Raw genomic sequence first — 15,904 nt, forward strand, 5'->3', positions numbered from 1 at the left:
GGCACTGAGCTGAATCTATTTCCTCTCATTACACAGGCTGGGAAATGTGGATCCATTGGTGTGACATTGCTGCAAGGACCACGAGTGAAACCCAAGACCCAGAGGGGACTCCGCACAGGAGGCATCTGAGAGCATCGCTTGCCACGTGAGCTGGCATTAATAAAACACGATCACAAACTCCGAGACTAAAGCAAGGCAGTGTGTGTTTGTGTATCAAAGAGCTTGAGATGATTCATTATAATTCCAATTAACACAGAAAAGTTAATAACCAAAAGAGAATACATCAGACTTTAAGCAAATGAGAAAGGGGAGGGACGAAAGGTACCTTTAAACTGGAGCCAAAGTCCCAGCAGCTACAAAAGCAAAAAATAACAAATATTTTATGTCTCAAAGGTTGAGGTAGGTAGGTCCTTTGATGGGAGCCAAACCAGGGTGGGATGGAAGCTGAGCTTTGCATTGGCATCCTTGTTTTTGCTTAAGTGCTGTCCTGGGTTTGGAAGGGCCAGAAATAGTTCACACCAAGTTCACACACAGTGATCCCCCCACCTGCACCCAGCAGCGTGGGCAGGGAGTGGAACCAGGACTGGCCACTTTCTGGGGACAAGTGATCCCAGCCTGGGGGACATGGGGGGCTGTGGCTGGGATCGATCCTGGGGCCATCCCGGAGCTTTCACCCTGCAGAACTGGGTGAGCGGCACCACAAGCTGGGCAGAGCGTGTCCACGTGGCGCTCAGCAAGAGCAGCTTGAGAGTGAACAGCACTTTCCAGCCACAAAGGAAGATTTAAGAATGAATAACATTAGCCCAGTCAAATTCAATTGCTATTGATAATGTCCATGTGCAATTAGAGCCAATTAAGGGGAGGCAGCGAATGACAAATGTTTGGCCAGGAGGTGGGGGGGGTCAATACAACAATCCGATTTCCCAACAAGCAAATGCAATTAAACAGTATCACTTACCCGGTTTGCCCAGGAGGGCCAGCGCATAAATGGGCAAAGCCAGACGCATGGGTGCTGTCCTCTCCAGCATGCAGACCTCGGGGTGCAAGCCCTGCCCCAGCTTCAAGCTGCGGGAGGTGGCATCCATGTACTTCACCATGATCGCAGTGTTCCTGGTCATCTTGGTGGTGGCCCTGCAGGGCTCGGCACCCCGCAAGAGTGATTTTCCCTACAAGGTGCCCCTCGATCCCCAGGGGCTGCTCGAGCTCTCCTGGAACGTCAGCTACCCCGAGCAAACCGTGTATTTCCAGCTCCTCGTCAGGGACCTGAAGTCTGGGCTCCTCTTCGGGATGTCGGACAGGGGCGAGTTCGAGAATGCGGACCTGGTTGTGCTCTGGAGCGATGGGCACAATTCCTATTTCGGGGTGAGTCGCTTGTGTGTTTGCACAGCTCCTTTTGGGGTTGCCTCCCCGTGGGTGAATCTGGCTGGTGGTTTGAAGGATAGGGCTGGTCCAGGGTATGGCACGGGCTGGTCCAGGGTACGGCACAGGCTGGACCACTCGGGCTGCTCAGGTGGACAGGGTCCAAAAGGGCTTGGGGACCCCCAGAGGAACCCACAGATTGGGTCTGCGCATTGGGTTTGGCATAGGATCTTAAACCCAAAGAGAAAATAACAAACACAGCAGCACATCAGCGAGGCTGAGTGGCACCAGAACCGGGATGTCTCTGCTGTGTTCAGCTCCAACAGGTGGTTGTACAGACCAGCTCACACACGCGGGATGCATCGACGCCTCGGTTCACTTGTGCGCTGCTGTCAGTCACATTAAAAATTAACCACAGCTCCCGTGAACGACTTTGAGGCTGTGCAGAAGTTATCAGCCAGAAATCCCGCTGCTGCCAGCACCAATAACCCAGCCGCGAGCCGCGTTCGATGCTATCTCAGAGATCAACAGGGCGCAAGCAAACACAACCTGATGGCTGCCAGCGGCGTGGCGTTATTGGAAATTAAACATGCAAATGTATTTTGGGCAGTATGTACGCAGTAGCAGATGGGGGGGAAACTAATTTCTAATTTTGCTGTTTGATATTGCTACTACAAATCACCGTCCTTTCTGACACAGTCTGTTCGTCCGGGTTCTTGTTTGGTTTGTCTTTCCATGGGGGCTGCAGTTACAGTCGCTCCCCCTGTGTTCTCCTATCCCCAGAATACCACAATAGGCTTATTGCAATCTCGCTTGGCTGCAGAAAGCAATTCACATTTTCCCCCATGTGAGACTTTTCCAGTGAGTTAAATTTTACCTCTCTGCTTACTTCAAATTAACCATAAAATACACTCTTTCACAATCAGCTGCAATGTGATCGGCGGCGTAATGAAAGGGTGAAAAGAAGGAGTTATTATCTATACTGTTTTCCTGCTAATTACCAGCCATTCAGGATGTGTGGTGGCCCAAACGCTACAGTATTTCACAGCACCATGTTAAAAAAACATAAAGAAGCATTTCTAATCTGCCTTCGTGTGCTCACTGAAAGACAAACAGCACTGAATTAAACACAGGGCAGCATTTGGCTTTCCTTTCACTTGGTACTGAACAGCATCCTGCAAGGAGGTTTCTTTAAATCTCCCCAGTCTTGGTTTTCTCTCTCCCAGCAGCTTTTCTTCCGCATAAGTGTGTCAGCTGTTAAAAAGATCCAAATTTGCTTAACCCCCCATGTACTACAAGATTAATTTGCACACCATATTCCTATGAAAACAAATGTCATGCTAGCTTCATGTAGCTGATTTTACTCTCCCCCTCTAAGGACAACATGTTCTCGAAATATCACTCTATACTTCTGGCTAAAATGATGCCAAGATGCTTTATTCTTTTTCTTCTGTTTTTTTTTTTTTTTGCCCAAGATAAGAGAACTGATGCCACTTGTGTACATACAGAAAGGTACTTCTTAAGTGCCTTTTATCAATAAACAAAAGGTATCAAAGGAAAATGCAAAAGATCAAGACAAATACACTGTTCAAATCCAAATTACTGCAGGATTTTAAACTCCAAGCCTTCAAATCCTTAATCACAGGAGTAAGCTCCTGCCTTGCTTCTCAGTGTGGCTTTGTCACCATCATCACCAACGTGCAGATTTCGGGAGGCCTTGTTGGGCTGCCAAAACAATCTGAACACAACAAATTAAGGATTTTGAAGAGCATTAGCAATTTCTAAGGCTGACGCTACAGCCCAGCAAAGGTCTGATCTTAAATGGAGAGCAGCTTGTTTGTGGCCAGCGTCTTGGAGAGCACATCACCACCCCCTTAGAAGATACACCCCAAACACAACACAGATCAATGCAACACCTTCACGTGTCCCTGCAAGCTTTCCTCCCACTGTATCCTTTCCCCCAGTTGCATCTCGACTCAAAAAGGTCTTTCTGCAGACTATTAATGCTGGGTCATGTATTCCTATGCTGAGCACCAAGTGTCTCATGGCAGCTCTGCCCGCGGGCTGCTAGAGGTGGGCATGGGACAACCAAAACACAGGCTCCCTCCAGCTCTGGGGTGCAGAGGGTGAACCAGCCAGACAGTGAACAGAAGGAGGACCTCACAACCCATGGAACCAGCTTAGTGGGATGCTCTTCCTCCTGCAGGATGCCTGGAGCGATGCCAAGGGGCAGTTCCACATGGACTCGCAGCAGGACTACCAGCTCCTCGGGGCTCGGAGGGCTACGGAGGGGCTCTACCTCCTCTTCAGAAGAGCCTTCAGCACCTGTGACCCCAAGGACTACCTTATCGAGGTACAGCATCACTCCACCCTGCTACAGAACCCCCCAGCCCCAGGGCAGAGCTCCAAACCCCAATTGTGTGGTTATACCTGACCGGTGTTTTGTTTCGGAGACAGCATCAAGCATTTGTGCTGTCTAAAGCAGAAAGGAAGCGTGTTATGGATGTCAGTCCTGGGACATGAGTAATATTCGGCACGATCTATTTACAACCCCTTATAAACCTCTATAAAGTGTAGATTTTAGCTCGTTTGCATCATTCGCTGCTGTTAAGCATGTGTTAGGTCTATATAAATACCCTCCTGCATCACTCTGGTTTGCAGTCTAGAGCCAGCTGTTCAGAGTGTTACGAAGAGGTGTTGGTGTTGTTCAATAGGACACAAAGACGAGGGTTGTGGCAGGAGCTGGAGTAAAGTGATGGCAAATAGAGCTGCTGTGGTGTGCTTCGGTCAAGTCCCTCTGGGTCTGCATTCACGGCTCCCCCATGAGATGGGGTGTGGGGGAAACCTTCCAAGTAGAGATGTCGAAGAGCTTTGGGGTCTCAGCCATAGACCCCAGGTGCAGGAATCAGCACAAGGCTCATTTCATATGAAAGCCTTTGGTGGGCAGGATATTTTAAAGCCAACGTGGGCACAGAGCATCCTTGAGTTTTTATTGCTGGTTTTCAAAAGCTTGTCTTGTGCTGAGAAATGTCTACCATCTGCCAAAACACAGAGAGCCCTGGAGGAAAAAGAAATCTGTGTGTGAGCTGGGAAAAGACTTACAGGTCTTTATTCTCTGATCCTTTAAGGAAAAAAATATACTATCTTTTTCCTTTCTTCCTTATCTCCTGTCCAGAGCTCACTGTGTTCAGCAGCACTTCCACAGTTTGCAGTAGACTTTCAGCAGAGCTTCTTGCAGCACTCCCCGCAACAGAAGCTGGGAAAAAGGGAGAGTTTGAGAGAGGAGATTTGTTTCTGTTGTACCTCCCCAGGCTGCTGCCCATGGCCGTTGCTGGAGCCGGGCTGCAGGGTGGGATGAGCTCTGAACTAATCTGGTTGTTCCAGCCTGGAGCTCAGGAGGGATGAGGGGCTCTGAAAGAGTAGAGAGGAGATGTTACCCTTACGGAGCTGATGCCACGAAGGGAAAACTTTTCAGACTCTCCCAACTGGTAGGGAACACTCTGTGATCACATCAGCGAAAGAAACACCCCAAAGTCTATTGTCTTCCTGAGACAGCACAGCAAAAGGAGCAACTGGTGAAGTCAGGGTCACTTCCCATCTGGGGATGGATCAAGAGGTCCATTCCTGGATTCACACCACCAACATCGGTGCTAATAGTCCATGCAGTTCACATTCCTGCATAAAAAAACCTAGCTGATACACTTTGCTCTCACTTCAGGATGGCACCGTGCACCTTATCTACGGGATCCTGGAGAAACCAGTCCATTCTCTTCAAGCCATCAACATCTCTGCCATCCACAGGGGACTGCAGAGGGTGCAGCTGCTAAAGCCCAACATCACCATCCCTGAACTGCCCAGTGACAGGAAGACCATGGAGTTAACGGCCCCCAACATTGTCATTCCCAGCGAGGAGACAACCTACTGGTGTTACATGGCAGAGCTCCCAGCTGGCTTCCCCAAACATCACATTATCATGGTGAGAGGCAGAAGAGGGTTGCTTTCCCTGGTGCAGTTCAGCAATCGCGTTCACATTCAGCCATTCTGCAAAGTCCACCTCTTCCCTGCCCTTTCACAGGCTTTCAGACCCATATGTCTTCTCCAACAGGGTACCAAAACATCTCCCAGAGCCATCCCACCAGCCAGTAGCATCCTCATGTCTCTTAGAGACCCCAAAGTCAAGTTTCTCGGCAGGAGGTGGCAGACTGGTGACTTCCAGCATGTACCAGGGCAGGCTTCAAGCAGCTCCCTTGCAGAGCTGACCCCCTGCAGAAGGCAGAACATCAAGGACAGACCCACGGCAGCATCATGGCACACAGTGAATCATGCAACTTGTGTGCATTGCCCAGACATGTTGCACGTGCTTGGGTCTTCCTGAAAGGAGAGGCAGAAACCTGCAGGCAGGCTGGTGCTGGGGAAAGGCAGGAGTAATGTCAGCCTGACCTGTCTGCCCATCACCAGCTGCTGGGACAGCATCACCCGGGCAGGCACAGAGGTGGCTCGGCAGGTGAGCTGGCACATCCAGAGTCAAAACGACACAAGGGGGTGAGGGAAAACCTGACACACGACCTGAAGCGTGTGCTTAGTGATTTATAGGGGAGAGACGTTGCAAAGGAAAACTCAGAAGGAGGATTTTCTCTCCAACAGATGGTGTGAAGTGAATCATCTGTGTGTAAGTAAAAAGTGTGTAACTCCTGATACCTTCCCGCTGCTGCAGAGCATTCCTACAGCTGGTGCTTTCAGCCAGAGCTGTTCCTCAGGCTTGTTTGAAGTCACTCTTTCTGCCCCAAATCCCCGTTTCCAAGCCCTGAACAGCTGTTGGCTACAAACAAAACCCAATAGCTTTAGGCAGAGCTACTGCAATATGGCCAGGACTCTCTTTAGGAAAAAGCAATGTCCCCATGGTCACCTCAGCCCTGCAAAACTGGCAAAGAACTCACAAAGCAGACCAGGATCTGCTGATCAGGTGCACCAGTCACTAGAGAAGGGATGAGATGTTTCTCTAGGGGTTGTGGTGGACTCTGGGTAGGTCCCAAAGCCACCCAAGAGCTCTTGGCCCTTGTTGCTTCACGCCCAACCTTCCCGCCCCATCATATGGTAGAAACTGTCCCGTTCAATAACAGACATACCTGCCTCAGGCTCCTTGGAACTTGCACGGACAGCAGCTCCCGGGGATGGGCTCTCAGCAAACGGTCTTTATGTTTCCTCCTTCTTGGACACTGCTTTGCAGTACGAGCCAGTGATCACGGCGGGCAACGAGGCCATCGTCCACCACATGGAAGTCTTCCAGTGCGCTGCCGAGTTCGACAGCTTCCCCCTTTACAACGGGCCTTGTGACTCCAAGATGAAGCCAGAGCGGCTCAGTTACTGCCGGCACGTGCTTGCAGCGTGGGCCATGGGAGCACAGGTGGGTGCGAGGCGAGATCCACCACTCTGGGTGAAAGGTTTGCTCCCAGGAGCTTTCCTGCTGCATCCCAACCCTTCCCGATCCCATCTCGGGATTGCCCCATGTGGGCTGCCCCAACCCTGGTCTCTTCTGGGATTTGTGTTGAGCCCCATCTGAGCTCCCCCCAGCAGTGTCTGAGTTTCCACCCCAGCCCACCTCCTCAGTGCCATAAATTGGTGTGACGCCCCTGCTCAGCGGTTGTGCCATTGCATGTTCATGCTGTCATGCAAGAAGCCTTTGGAAGCAAGACCAGCTCAACAAGCACAACCAAGAGCACAAGGCATTTCCCTCAGCCCATGGTGGGGTCATGACTATGCCCAGACAATTGCTGTAGCCTTTTCAGCCTTGTCCTCAGGAAAGTCATCCCACTGCTCCCCTAAAACTCTTCCTTTCCTTCCAGGCTTTCTACTACCCTGAAGAAGCAGGTCTTGCCTTTGGTGGCCCAGGCTCCTCCAGATACCTACGCCTCGAGATTCATTACCACAACCCCCTGATGTTCAAAGGTGAGTGGGCACCTGACGATGCAAAGTGCCTCCTCAGTGAGGAGGTGGCAGGAGAACTGGGTAAACACCAGGGACTGACACCCTTCCAGGGAAGGCTTCATACAGAAGAAAGCTTGGCCAAAATCATAGCCCTGTTTGCAACTTTCAAAAGACCTCATGGTCCAGATCTGTGCTACACATTAAATCTCAGCAAAGTCATCCTTACTGGAGGATGGACCCCATCCCTGTGCATGCCCAGCAGTGCGGACAGATGCTCAGTATTTAGCTGGGCTGTCACAGGGTGTCCCCCTTCCCTTCCATTTCTTTGCAAGGTGGTGGTGGTGAGTCTGAGCTCAGAGCCAAGAGCAACAGTGGTGCCAAAATCACCAGAGAGACAGCACCAGCCTGGCCGGGGATAGGGAAACTTAGATGTTGTTTTAATGGTACTCCTGCTTTGATAACATTGTCAGGAGACACATTAGAAAAAAAAAGGATTCCAAATAACCCAGTTTCTTCATTTACATAAAAACATGTAGCTTCTTGACTAACCAAGTATATTTTTAGGAGACCAGAGCATATGTACTGTAGATCAATCATAGCACATTCGGCAACTCGAGAAGAAACACGTCTATAAATATGGAGCTCACGTCTTTCATAATTTATCTGCTTTTGCATGTTAACCAATAGTGTTTCCCCCTGTTATTCCTATCCCAGGGTGGGCTCCAGCCCAGAGACAGGGGGTTCAAAGCCAGCCTGAACCCTCCTGACCTACTGAACCAGCCCCTTCCCTTCGCTTGCAAAGCACATCAGAGGCACAGGGTCTTCTCCAGCCCACAGCAGCTGTGTTGAGCACTGGGAGGGGGTTAAATGGAGCAATCTCAAACGCAAGAGAGAGCAGAAGCTTTCCAAATACTAGGAGTACTTGCTCCACAGGTGTTTCTCCTCCTGCCAGGCCCCCAACAACAGCACGCCCTTAGTTCTTTGGATGTATCAGTTACAGAAAATGCAATGGGACTTATTTCTGAGGGAGTTCTCCAAAGCAACACATGATCCGTCCTGCTTCGGGCTCTCCAAGGGTACTCCTTACCTCTCTTGGGAGCAATTCATCCTTAGGTTGGTGAGCTCTCTAGGGGACCAGTCACGTGCCTGGGGCCAATCAGTAAAGAACTGCATGAAAATATCCAGGATTTAAAACCAATAAGAACCATGCACACGGAAAAAGCTGTAAGTGAGAGGCCGGTGTGCCTCTCCCCACTGCAGCAGTGTTGTTTTACACACCTGACCTTGTCCCAGCAGCCGTCACTTCTCCAGAGGTGACTTGAAGCCTCATCCTCTCGCCTGCCAGGTCGCCGCGACTCCTCGGGGATCCGTCTCTACTACACGTCCACCCTGCGACGCTACGATGCCGGCATCATGGAGCTGGGCTTGGTCTACACACCGGTGATGGCCATTCCCCCGGGCGAGGACGCCTTCATCCTCACGGGATATTGCACCGACAAATGCACCCAGCTGGTGAGTCTCCGTCCTCTCTGCCCTGGCTTCTTCTTGGAGAAGAGAGGTTGCAAATGGTCTTTCCAAGGCAGAAACGATACAGCACCAAGTTCCCAATTCCCATTTTTAAACTCCCCAAATCCTTTACCACGAGGTTGTGCTGAAAATAAAAGATCTGCTGTGTACAACGAACAGCGAGCAGCTGGTTGGGATGCACTGAATTCCCCCTGAAGCAGCTCTCCTGGGGAGCCATCTGCTCCAGCTCCTGGGGTACCATTCCCAGAAAACTCACTGCCAAGCTGGCCATGCCCTGGCGGTGCTTTCCCCCATGGAGATGGGAAGATTGGCCTCTGCTTCCAAGAAGCTCACCAAGAGGTCTCTCAAGTACTGTTTCAAAATGCCCACCTTGCTCTCAAGGAAGTTTTAGTGGATGTTTTTGTAGAGCCTACCCCAAATAAATAATTTGTGCTGCCACTAATGACTGCAAGGAAGCAGGCAGCAACCAGCTCAGCTGTTCCTGCTGACTTCGGGCATGGCAGCACATCAGTTAGATTTGGAAGCGGATCAAGCATCTGTCCCTTTGCAGGGACCTCACTCCTGTGCTGCCCCAAGGGTCCAGCGACCCCCTAAACCTCCATGCAGGAGCCAGTGCAGGGATGACTGGTCCTGAGCACACAGCACGGGGAAGCACGAGATGGGAGAGGGATTGGGTCGGGCACAGAGGCTTGAGCCATCCTTCCCCCAGGCTCTGCCCGCTGCCGGCATCCACATCTTCGCCTCCCAGCTCCACACTCACCTGGCAGGAAGAAAAGTGGTGACGGTGCTGTCCCGGGACGGGAGAGAGCGGCAGGTCGTCAACGCCGACAGGCACTACAGCCCTCACTTCCAGGTACAGGGGTCTGCAGGGGTCCAGGCTGGATGCCGCCCATGGGGCTGCCAGGGCACAGAGCCATAGTGTCACTCTGACGTGTCCCCTTTCCCTCCCTCCAGGAGATCCGCATGCTGAAGGAGGTGGTTGCAGTTTTTCCAGTGAGTGGCTCCAAAAACTGTGGTGGCTTCTAAACAGCACAAGACCTTCCCCTGACCCCACATCACTGAATCCTCCTTTACATCACCTCATTCCCACTGCTGCCAGCAGCCCCTGCCCATGCACAGGCACCCGCTGCCATCCAGGACCTCCTGGGGGTGCAGGAGGACACGCTCCCCATGGTCCCCAGGTCACATCTGCCACCCCCACACAGATGCCTTGGGGACAACAGGTCTCATCTAACATGGTACAAAAACGGTGTGTGGGCAATTGAACCATGCCGGGAGCTAAATTAAGCACTTAATTTAGCTGGGCTTCCTCTAGCAGAGGGAGGCTCCTTGGGGGGTGAGGGTGAACTGTGCACGCCTGGGAGGTGCCCCCTCCCTCCTTGCTTAGTAGAAGAGATTTGGCAACAAATGCGGTGGGAGCAGGTGGTAGAACAGAGGCTGAGCATTCCCCAGGGCTGCACGGTGAATAAGGACCCAGATCCAAAGCCAAGGGCACCCACAGGAGCATCGTGCCCCAGGAGGTCGCACGGACCACAGAGGGGATGCAGTTGTGCCATCAAGTTGGGTACAGGTTTGGCAATTCAAAATGTTGCCTAAGTGCATTTTTTTAGGTCCTTCAGCCCTGCAGAAATTCTTGAAAAGTGAGGAAAGAGCAGGAAACACCATCCCACGGATACAGCCCTAGGGAATCTCCCCAGGGGATACAAGCTTAGCAAGTGTTCCTGTGGCACCATGGTTGGTGCTGGTGGGGAACCAGGCTGCCTGCAGGCTACAGGGAGCAGAGAACTGCTATGCTACAAACTCCCCCATCCCCAAATTCGCTGATTCTCTGAAACTCTGCACTCTCCCACCTCCATGTGTCTGTGTTCAAACCTCCCAGGGCGATGAGCTCATCACGACCTGCACATACAACACAGAGGACCGGAGCCGAGCCACCGTGGTGAGTGCAGGGCCGGTCTGTGTTTGCACCACAGGATTGGGGACACCCACAAAGTGGGCACCTGCATAAACCTGGGCTGAATTACAGCCAGTGAAGAAGCGAGCCCGCAAGGCTCTGCTGCCTGCAGTAGGGATGGTTAGGTGCTAATTGAGAAGTCGCATGTGTCACTCCAGTTCCCATCACAAACTGTTCCACCGGGGATTAACTGTAATTAAAGAGAAGTGGCGTTTTTTGACAGTGCATGTTATTTTCTTACATAGGCAGCAAAGAAAAAGAGCCTGTCAGAGGTACCATCAACAGGGACGAAGCTAAATATAGCAGAGGGATTATAGGAAATCTGCATTTTAATGTAAAACCACACGATCTAGCCTGAAAGTCTATCCTTGCATAAAAGGCAGATGGGCAGATGAGCAGAGTGCTGCCCATCCTATGCACCTGAAGGGGTGTGTATATAGATATAAATATATATATATATATATATATATATATATATATATATATAGACACACACACACACACGTGGACACGTGGGTGGGAGATTTCTGCCTCTGCAGCCCCCCTGCCCGTGCAGTCCTGGCTGGGCAGAGCCAGACCCATTTTGTGCCTGTGCTGCAGGGGGGGTTTGGCATCCTGGAAGAAATGTGTGTGAACTACGTGCACTACTACCCCCAGACCCAGCTGGAGCTGTGCAAAAGCGCTGTGGATCCGGGCTACCTGCACCGATACTTCAACCTCGTGAACAGGTACGGAGCCCTGCATGGCGGTGCTGGGTGGAGAGGGACCATTGCAGAGCCCTTTGCTAGTAATGCTGGGAAAAAAAGCTTAAGAAGTGGGGTCAGTGCATGGCCAAGTGTTTACATACAAAGTACTTCTTATACCCTGGGGCAAACACCAAGCATCCCTGCAGCTCATTCACCCACCATGAGAGGGCTGAGATGCTGACCTTGCACAGCGTGTCCTACTCACGGGCAGTCCGGCTGGCCCCAAATCTTGCCCCCCTAGGCTCTCCCTGCTCCCACGGCTGACTTCAGAGCCTTTCCAGACTGAGCTTTAGGCAGGGAGGAATTACACACATCCAGGGCTGAAAAGGGACGGCATTGCTGTGTTTCAGTGTGGCATTTCTCCTGCTGCAGGTTTAACGACGAGGAGGTCTGCACCTGCCCACAGGTCTCTGTCCCACAGCAGTTCTTCTCTGTCCCCTGGAACACATTCAACAGAGACGTCCTGAAATCCCTCTACAGTTTTGCTCCCATCTCCATGCACTGCAACAAATCCTCAGCCGTCCGCTTCCCGGTAGGTCCAACTTCACAACTAAACCTTCACAGCAAAACTCCCGGCCACGGGTAAAAAGCAGCTCGGCAGAGCTGTGCCACGGGGTGACCCCGAGGACATGGGACAGGTCCTTGGTGCTCAGGACGTGGCTGCACCACCTGAGCTCAGGCCAGGGAGCTGGAGCTGCTGGGAACGCCGGCGTCAGCAGGACAGCGAGCCCAGCACAAACCCAGCGTGTAAAACGTGGCTGTGCTCGGCCAGATTCAATTAGGAGATGCATTTGCATAACGCAATTTTGAGGCTGCTTTTGCTGAGTATTAAAGCAGGGCTTGCTCCAGAACCGAGCAGAAACGTGAGGTGGTTTTTAGGATTTTGGCAAATCACATCAGGTCCCAGCAGAGCGAGCTCATTACGCACAGCATCTGTACAGTCTCCAAATGCAGCGAGCCAGTGAAATGTAAAGGATAAAGAGCCGTGAGATCTTTAAAGAAAAAACAGGCCCAGCCACAATGGTCATGATGATGATGAAGACTTAAAGCCACCGCCGGTCCCTATGACCATCAGCTCCCAATGGCATATATCAGTGTAATAAACTTACAGGATACCTGGAGGATGCTGAGCTGGCTGCAGGGAAGACCATCAGCTTTCTGTCCTGGTAAAAACCCTTCAGCTAAGTCTGCTCTGAAGGAGGCAGAAACCATTTCTTGGTCATGCAGAACCTTGCTGCAGGGACAGAAACGGCACAGAAGTTTTGTGTAGCAGCAGAATTATGAATTAAGCCTCTTAATTGCAGTCCAGGCAACTCTCTTGCTTTCAGAAAGGTCTGGGGAGCAGCTGTGAAGAGACTTGAGCGGAGCTGATCCGAGGCCGGCACAAAGTGGGTCACGGTATCGCAGCAAGGGCGAGGAGCTGAGCTGCCCCTCCTGCTCTACTGGGGTTTGCAGAGCAAGCCCGATTTTAAGATACCTCGTTTATTCCACACTGTTTCTGCCAAGAGAAAAGCACCAGCTTTCAATTAAGCTCATGTTTTTGCAGTTCAGTGATCCCAAAACTGAGGAGATTTCTGGAGGGACTGAGTGCTGCTAATTAATGAGCAAAATCTCAAGGTAACACTTGTGAGACTCTTCAGGGACATCACTGTCCCCAGGTCCCCTGCACCTGCAAGGGCTTGCAGTGAATTCTCCATAATCTGCATTAACTGCTTTTGAGTGGAAATCTGAAAGCAACAACTATGGAGACACTCCAAATGCTTTCGATCTACCCCAAAAGCGGGGTGCTGGCAAGGCATAAGCAAATGGTCTGGGAGCAGATGCACTCAGGGCTGGGGCCAGCCTTGGAGCAAGTGCACCCCAAACATGGTACCTGCCCTCCAAAGCCATCATGTTGCAAGAAAAGAGTCATTTCTCCAGCAGGATTGACCCTCTCTGCTCACCCCCCCCGTGCTTTGGGAAGGTCCCTCCATTCCCCCTCCACCTTTCCCCAGGGTTTTCCTGGTGCCAGCGCAGCCTCTGGCCCGTTTCGCTTGACATACTCCAAGGATTTTCATCTGAAAACATGAAAATCAACTTTCGTCTTCTTGCTGATGACTCACGGCTCTACCTCTCCTCTCCAGACCTCCCTCCTCCTGCTCACGCTGCGGCTCAGCCTCTTGCTGACGTTTCCACATGAACGCGCAGCCGGCAGCCAAACCATAGCATCACCGAACCAGAGCTCAGCCCAGGCTGAGCCCCCCTTCACCCTCGCAGCCCCAGCCTGCATCTCAACCAGCCTCTAAACCCAGACCAACACCTCGCATCTGAGCTAGATCCTGCCTGGCGGGCTCAGCCCTTGGCACTGGGTGAACCCAGCATGTTGCTCCTTGCAGGGAGCATCCCCAAGACAAGGTGACCCCGTGCACACGTGGAGCTGGGGGTTCTGTCCTGGCTGTGGTCACCTTGAGCCCTGATGGCTGTGACAGCCCTTCCCTGGCTCTGCCCCACGGCACCGCGTCCAGGCTGCTGTGTCCCTCCTGTTTCTCAGCAGCTGCACATGAACATCCACCCTGCCACGCCGCAAATGTCACCTCCAGCCAACCTTCCTGCCAATACTTGTTAGAGAGCGTTTCTCAGGGCTGGGCTGGGAGCACAGTGGGTCAGTGGGATGCCCTGGTCTGTCATCTCCATCTAATTTGGTGGGTAACACTTTTTGGGGTGGAAACTCCCTGGTTACGATGGGCTTGTGCAACACAGTGCATTGCAGAAATCTGCACGGCTAGGAGGATGCACAGGTGCTTCTGCAATACAAATAATTAGCAACGTCTCCTAATAAAACATCCTGGTTTGGGCTAAGAACACTTCAAATATTAAAGATCATTTAATTTTTACAAGTAAGGAGAAACATGGAGTCTCCAAGCAGCCAAAACCCCAACTTGGTCTCATTGTACTGAACTCTCTTGCAGGGCGAGTGGGAGAAGCAGCCGCTTCCCAGCATCACCGAGAGGCTGCGGGAGCCCGTCCCTCACTGCCCGCCCGCCCCGGGGCCTCGACCGGCCGCCCCCGTCCCCCTCGACCTGGGCAAACTCAGGAGGGACTGACCCAACACCCGGCTCCTTCCATCCAACAGGAATCACCTCCAGGCAGCAGCATCCGCAGGAAACATCATCCCATTCCTCTCCCGGCATCCCTGCCCGCGCAGCGATGCCGGCCGGTGCCCTGGTCCCTGTCTCCAAGGGGTTTAGGGCTCACGAGTTAAGAGTTCAGAAAGTACTCTGGAGATGGAAAGCGCTATATTTAGTGCGTTATTAGCAATCCCGGCTCTGAGTAATGCTGCTTTCCGCCCCCAGAATAATAACGCGGAGGTTCGCTATTGTGCCGAACCCAGCGCAGCCCCAAGGAGGAGGGGGAGAAGCCTGTTTTCCCGCAGGGAAACTGAGGCACAGAGCAAAAGACCTGTGTGGGAGCAGGGTACAAGTCTTCCCAGTGCCCCACAGTCCCGTTGAGATCCAGGCAGCTCCGTGGGCGCTCTCCCACGCTGGTACCCATGGCAGGATGGAGGGAGGGATGCTGTGACACCCACCCGGCGCTGCCCCCCCGCTGCAGGGACCGCGCTCCCCGCCGCGCTCCTCCTTCCACTCCCCCGCACCGGGGATTATTCATCTTGACGCCACCACATGCCAATGGCCGGGAACAAATGATACCTCTGTGATGGGGTTTAGAAAGGGGGAGGGCTTGTGGGGAGGGACACGGGGGGAAAGACAAACCAAGACAAACCTTTTAGCAGGAAAAATGACTCTATTAAATACCTAAATGTAATGAAAAAAAAAAAAAAGAAGAAAAAATTGCTTTTGCTGTTGAACTATAAAGGAAAAATACTCGGGAGGGTCCCTGCCACTCGCTGCCTTGGAACGGGGGCATCCAGGCCAGGGTGGCAGCTGAAACCTGCCCTCCCCACCTTGGGTTTAAGGGAGAATCTCAGGTCAGAGCCCTGCGGATCACAAAGGCCTTTTTGAAGCAAAACATTATCTTGGCAGGCACAGGCACACAGCGGAACCCCGGCTCAGCAGGGAGACAGCACACTCGGTCCCTTGTCTGTCCCAAGGACAAACGGACAGGACTGCGGCCATCCCTTCCTCTGCCTGGGCGCTATCGTGGAGCACAGTCACCTCGTATTCACAGAAAAATTAATCCCAAACTTATTTTTTAACGTTTCCAGTAAAACCAAAGCATATTGAAGAGCTCAAATTCTTGCCCGTGGCACTTGTTGCATGCAGCTCAGGAGCTGAAATCCACTCTAAAGAGGGTATAAACCAAGCAAACCTAGTTCAAGGGAAATAAAGCGAAAAGCAAGCAGTGTGATTATTTCTTCAGGTGGGTGAAAGCTTCAGCACTGAAGGTGGAGACCAGC

The 15,904-nt window shown here is 52.1% G+C and overlaps 1 protein-coding gene across 3 annotated transcripts; it reads left to right on the top strand.

Annotated features, from left to right (window-relative positions):
• Nucleotides 1-962: 962 nt before the first annotated feature.
• Nucleotides 963-15,858, top strand: DBH (dopamine beta-hydroxylase). Of its 3 annotated transcripts, none has more exons than XM_071817210.1 (12): nucleotides 963-1,362; nucleotides 3,566-3,712; nucleotides 5,078-5,335; nucleotides 6,587-6,763; nucleotides 7,203-7,305; nucleotides 8,630-8,796; nucleotides 9,560-9,664; nucleotides 9,766-9,804; nucleotides 10,691-10,750; nucleotides 11,366-11,493; nucleotides 11,884-12,043; nucleotides 14,460-15,858. In XM_071817210.1, the coding sequence occupies exons 1-12, from the start codon at nucleotides 988-990 to the stop codon at nucleotides 14,592-14,594; spliced, it is 1,854 nt and encodes a 617-aa protein (XP_071673311.1). In that variant the 5' UTR covers nucleotides 963-987; the 3' UTR covers nucleotides 14,595-15,858. The 3 variants fall into 3 exon arrangements, with proteins under 3 accessions (XP_071673311.1, XP_071673312.1, XP_065709731.1); XM_071817211.1 differs by having other exon boundaries at nucleotides 9,521-9,664; nucleotides 11,423-11,493; nucleotides 14,460-15,857; XM_065853659.2 differs by having other exon boundaries at nucleotides 9,521-9,664; nucleotides 14,460-15,856.
• The last annotated feature ends 46 nt before the right edge of the window (nucleotides 15,859-15,904 follow it).

This window comes from Patagioenas fasciata, chromosome 20 (assembly GCF_037038585.1).
Source record: "Patagioenas fasciata isolate bPatFas1 chromosome 20, bPatFas1.hap1, whole genome shotgun sequence".
Lineage (NCBI taxonomy): Eukaryota > Metazoa > Chordata > Aves > Columbiformes > Columbidae > Patagioenas > Patagioenas fasciata.

What these genes read in the sequence shown, in the direction of transcription:
- DBH (XM_065853659.2), top strand. Translation starts at nt 988, where the DNA reads ATGGGCAAAGCCAGACGCATGGGTGCTGTCCTCTCCAGCATGCAGACC. An exon ending in GGCACAATTCCTATTTCGGG is followed by an intron (nt 1,363 to 3,565) that starts GTGAGTCGCTTG and finishes TTCCTCCTGCAG; the next exon opens with GATGCCTGGAGCGATGCCAA. An exon ending in CCTCAGCCGTCCGCTTCCCG is followed by an intron (nt 12,044 to 14,459) that starts GTAGGTCCAACT and finishes ACTCTCTTGCAG; the next exon opens with GGCGAGTGGGAGAAGCAGCC.